General features: G+C 48.3%; 1 protein-coding gene across 1 annotated transcript; it reads right to left on the reverse strand.

Annotated features, from left to right (window-relative positions):
* Nucleotides 1-2,991: 2,991 nt before the first annotated feature.
* On the reverse strand, nucleotides 2,992-4,322 carry HEXIM1 (HEXIM P-TEFb complex subunit 1). Its single transcript, XM_074941046.1, has one exon. The coding sequence runs from the start codon at nucleotides 4,320-4,322 to the stop codon at nucleotides 3,336-3,338; it is 987 nt and encodes a 328-aa protein (XP_074797147.1). The 3' UTR covers nucleotides 2,992-3,335.
* Nucleotides 4,323-5,470: the final 1,148 nt, after the last annotated feature.

A 5,470-nucleotide genomic window follows, 5' to 3' on the forward strand; every position in this document is an offset into this window, starting at 1 on the left:
TTACGGTGCAATGCACATCTGCTGCTTTCCTTCTAAGAACAGCCAGACTGGGTCAGACCAAAAGTCGATCTAGCCCAGTACCCTGTCATCTGACGGTGGCCAATACCAGGTGCCCCAGAGGGAATTAACAGAACAGTTAATCACCCTTGTTGCCCATTCCCAGCTTTTGGCAAACAGAGGCTAGGGATACCATCCCTGTTCATCCTGGCTAATAGCCATTGATGGACCTATCCTCCATGAACTTACCTAATTCTTTTTTGAACCGTGTTATAGTCTTGGCCTTCACAACATCCTCTGGCAAGGAGTTCCACAGGTTGACTGTGTGTTGTGAGAAAAAATACTTCCTTTTGTTTGTTTTAAACCTGCTGCCTATTCATTGGGTGATCCATAGTTCTTGTGTTATGAGTAGTAAACACCACTTCCTTATGTACTTTCTCTACACCAGTCATAATTTTATAAACCTCAATCATATCTCCCCTTAGCCATCTCTTTTCCAAGCTGAAAAGTCCTAGTCTTATTAATCTCTCCTCATACGGAAGCCGTTCTATACCCCTAATCATTTTTCTTCCCTTTTCCAATTACAATATATCTTTTTTGAGATGGGGTGACCACATCTGCACAGTATTCAAGTATCCTCTATCATATCAAGTGGCAATACTTCAACAAAAAAACCTTCAAAAACAGACTCCAATGAGAGACTGCTGAATTGGAATTAATTTGCAAACTGGATACAATTAACTTAGGCTTGAATAGAGACTGGGAGTGGATGGGTCATTACACAAAGTAAAACTATTTCCCCATTTTTATCCCCCCCCCCCCCCCCGTTCCTCAGGCGTTCTTGTCAACTGCTGGAAATGGCCCACCTTGATTATCACTACAAAAGGTGTGTCCCCTCCCCTCCCTCCGGTCTCCTGCTGGTAATAGCTCATCTTAAGTGATCACTCTGGTTACAGTGTGTATGGTAACACCCATTGTTTCATGTTCTCTATGTATATAAATCTCCCCACTGTATTTTCCACTGAATGCATCTGATGAAGTGAGCTGTAGCTCACAAAAGCTTATGCTCAAATAAATGTGTTAGTCTCTAAGGTGCCATAAGTACTCCTTTTCTTTTTATCATATCCCATTAGTCATCTCTTTTCCAAGCTGAAAATCCCGGTCTTATTAACCTCTCCTCATATGGCAGCTGTTCCATACCCCAAATCATTGTTGCCCCTTTTTGTACCTTAGCCTCCATCCTAGAAAATGTTACATGTGACACTGTCTTGCATGTTTTATAATTCAAAAGAAAAAATGATTTGTGGAAACATTACACACAAAGTACTTGAAAGAATAGTGGGAGTTTAAAAACAAAGTATTTTTAGACTTGATATTCCTTGGAGAGAATTTCATTTGTACTTATAAACAAACTCATTCCCTGCTGTTGAATTCTGCCACCCATTCTTACCCTTCAGAAGGCTGATCTTCTGGGCTGCAGTGCCTACTTCACACCAGACTTCTTTCTCTACAACTGAAGCTACAGTGCACCAGCCCCAGCTAAATGATGTCATAGCAGAAGGAAAGAAAATTAAGACAAACCTATTTACCACAAATAGATCTTTAATAGTGTCTTTTTCTTTCCAAAGTTAATTGATATCAATACATGCCTTAAAGCAGAATTTCTGCCAGGAACATGTAGTTAAAATCCATCTTGATCCTTAATATTGGAGTCCCTAGGTCATTCCATGGCCAGCTGTCAAATTCACTTAACTAATTTATACAATTTCTATTTGAAATGTGGATTACTTGTGCTACCCACCCCAACTACAATTGCCTTTAGCTGGTGAATTTAACTTGCTCCGCTTGCATATTGTATTTTAAGCCCAGCTGCTGCACAGATACCGACCAGGTAGGGTTGAGTAAACCCTACATACAGGCTAGTATCAAAATTGGTAGAAATATTCACACTCAGTATGAAGCTGATTAATTGAAAATTGCATATGTTTAAATGGCTACTAGTTATGGCTTTACTATGGGTTAGGATGGCTGCATCTACTATCCACATCAGGTTGTCTTTTAGGGGGAAGGAGATCTCACTGGTCTATCCCCTGAGAGAATGTCCTGAGTCTGACCCTCTGATTACGTAATAGTGCAAAATATTCAGCACAAGGCAAAACCAACACCACACTCCACACTATACAGAGCGGTTTGGAGAGAATACGAGTATCTCCTTTTTTCTCCCCTGGATCTTGCTTTTATTCCAATTCAAAAGACATTGATTCAGAGGTTAGAAAAATAGGTTTTAAGATAGCAATACAATTTTCACTGACCGACCTTATCCCCATCACTTGTGGGTCACATTTCTGTACGTTAAAACTCCTAAAGGTTATTGCACAATTTTACTAAGCGTTTATTAAAGGATCAGACTTCTGGAGTTTAAAGTATATTAAAAAATCAAGGTGCCTGTAAACAAACAAATGTAGGCAGTGCTTATTTGGGTTCTTATCGGCTCTAGACAGATAAAAGATGAGATTCAGAACTATCCTTGAAATTTAAGGCAGGCCAACAGTGTAATTTTTTTTTTTTTAAAGAATAAGTGAATTACTACAAAAACATGATAAAGTAGAAGCAAAGTATAGAACCGACCACTTGCCCACCAACCCTACTGTATTTAGTTTTGTTACAGCAAAAATATTTGCTAAACCACCGGAAAAAAAAATGGGTTTATATGAACCCACTTACATTAGAGCGTTAGTGGTTTAGAATTGGAAATAGGAAGTTCTGTAGTCTGCAGGGAGCAGAGATGCAAAAGAATTAAGTTTAAGCCTTAGTTCTGTTGATTTATTAGGCAACAAAAGCCATTTAAAAATACAAATATCACTTTAAAAATTATTCAAAATTTATTCCCAGCTAGGAGAATGCTATTTTGAATATTTTTCTAGAAATCACACTGAAACTGTTACATTTACAAGTAATTAAATTTATTGGAACTAATGAATTTTATTGTTTTCAGAATTTGGCCGATTTACAATTCCCTAGGTTTTTCCCCCTCCCCCTGGATTTTTTTCCCTTTTGGTTTAAACATAAAATGCATCATAAATTGAGTCAAATTTACTTGCACATCAAAAAGTCACACCCCTCCCCTTGAGTCACATTTGCCTTAAAAAAGGGGGCATTCTCAGTTGCACATAGTTAACAGAACACACACTACACTATAGCTATAGCTTCAAAAACAATACAAGGCTGTGGTTTATTCTGATTATGTATCATAAAAAGGATCCACTGTCTTATATACACATGTATATAATGTTACATTCCATCACTGTAAAAAGTCCCCCCACCCCCCCCCAAAAGTTTCACTCTCCAAACTTGGAAAGAGAGTTCTCCTGTTGTCTGTGAAGTTCATTCTCTTTCAACAGCTTCAGGTTCTCAGCTCTCAACATGTCCAGTTCCAACTCGAGTTCTCTTACCCTAGGATCCTCTGCGGAGTCCCCCCCATATTTTTTGCTTTCCATCCTCAGCCTGTTGTTCTCATCTTCCATCCTGGAAAGGCATTTTTCCAGCTCCAAGTACTCCTTGATCAGCTCCTGCTTGCTCATGTTCTGCAGGCTCTCCACATGGTACCTCTCGTAAGTCTCTGAGAAATCCCTCTGGAGAAACTCGCTGCCGTCGCCGCCCATCCCGTCGCTGCCTCCGTCCTCGTCCGCCGCCTCCTCCAGGAAGTCTTCCTCGCTGGTATCATCTGACTTAGCGGCAGCCTTCTTGGGGCAAAGGCCAGTCTTGAGATCCGGCTCCTCCTGATCATGATCCTCCATCAGGAACTGGGTGGTGTTGTACGGAGCCACGGGCTGCCCCTTGGCGAACATCTCCGCTCGCAGCCGGGAAGCCCGCTGGCTTTGCTTCTCATCGAACAACTTCTTCTCCTCCCAGGTGAGCTTGTAATAGGGCTTCCAGTGCCGCTTCTTCTTGGAGGGGCGCCTCCGGTGCTTCTTCTTGCCCAGCTGCCGCTGCCGCCATTCCTCCTCTCCTCCGACAGAGGGCCGGCACCTGGGGCCCCCCGGCCCGGCGCAGCCCTGGCACTGCGGCGCCGGCCGGGGCCCGGCTCTTTGTCCCTCCGCGGGAGGCTGCCCCTCTCCGGCGGCCCAGTCTCCGCCCTCCGCCTCCTCGCCCCGGCCTGCCCCGGCGGGCGGCGAGGCCTGACAGGCGCGCTCCTCTGCCCGCTGCTCGGCTCCTCCCGCGGGCCACCGCCCGGCCGGCTCGCGGGGCGAGGCGCCCCCCGCGCGCTCCGCGGCCGAAGCGGGGCAGGACGGCGGCGGGCGCTCGGCGAGCAGGGGGTCGGCCATGGCCGGGCAGCTCCTCCTCCTCGCGGGCCGGGGCTCGGCGCCTCAGGCGGGGCTCTCTCCGGCGGGGCGCGGCGGGCTCAGGGGCGAGCGCTCTCCGCCCGGCGCGCCCGAGCCTGGCGCATCTGGAACGGGCAGCGCGGGGAGTCCAGCCGCCGGGGCCCGGAGTCAGTCCGCGCCAGGCCCCAAGGGGTTAACGCGTCCGCGGGCACGAAGGGGTTAACGCCTCTGGTCCCGCCCCGGAGCGGGCCGCTGCCTGGCTGCTGCGCCGAGACCTGACACACTCATCTCAGGGCCAGCCTCCGCCCAGCCCCTCCCTTCCCCAGAGCTCCGACTCCCGAGCCTTGCGCTCCTAGCTCCCAACTGCAGCGCCCAGCCCGCTGCCTCGCCTTATATAAAGGCGCCAGACCCCGCCCCACTCCGCGCAAGCGCGCTGCTCACCCCGTGTCCCGGAGCATGCTGGGATGTGTGGTTTCCCGTCCCGATCGATTCCCTGGCCCGCGCCTGCTGGAGCGACTACGGTTCCCAGAGTTGCGGTGGAGCCTCTCCTGCGGCCAATCAGCTCGAGAAGTGGGCGTGGCCAGGCGCACAGTACCACCCATTGGCCTTTGAGGCTTCTTCGAGAATACGATTGGTCCTTCCTCTGAGGCTAGACCAATGAGAGAGTAGGGGTGGCACTTGGTCTCTACCATTGTTTTTTCAGGGGTCTTAAACTCGAACGGCTCCAAGCGACCTTCAAGGGGCTCTCTAAGGACAAAAGTCAGTAGCCAGACGGTTCCCTTTTTCTCAGTGTGTGTGTGGCGGAATGTGCTATCTTCCCTCCCCATGAAGAGGAATGGTACGATCCAAAATAGTCCTAGATGGCTTCGTGCGTTGAGCGGATGAGACTGCGGATTGGGCCACTTTGCCCCCTCGGTCGCAGCGTGGGGGCACGGGTGGGGGGTGAACTCCGACTGGAAGCGAGAGGGGCCTAAAAGCGACACACGCGTGGGAGGCGGAAGGACACCAGGGATTGGGAGCTGCGTAAAATGTGAGGTGACTGTGATGAGACCTTGATTGGAGCGGAGGAAGATGTAAACAAACCAGAGAGAGAGAAACAAGTCCCATCTTAAAGGGACAGTGTCTCTTTCTCTTCGCAGCTTCCCGCCTCC

This window comes from Natator depressus, chromosome 27 (genome assembly GCF_965152275.1).
Source record: "Natator depressus isolate rNatDep1 chromosome 27, rNatDep2.hap1, whole genome shotgun sequence".
NCBI classification, from domain to species: domain Eukaryota; kingdom Metazoa; phylum Chordata; order Testudines; family Cheloniidae; genus Natator; species Natator depressus.

Excerpts from the sequence above, each read along its gene's own strand:
- HEXIM1 (XM_074941046.1), bottom strand. The coding sequence starts at position 4,322 with ATGGCCGACCCCCTGCTCGCCGAGCGCCCGCCGCCGTCCTGCCCCGCT.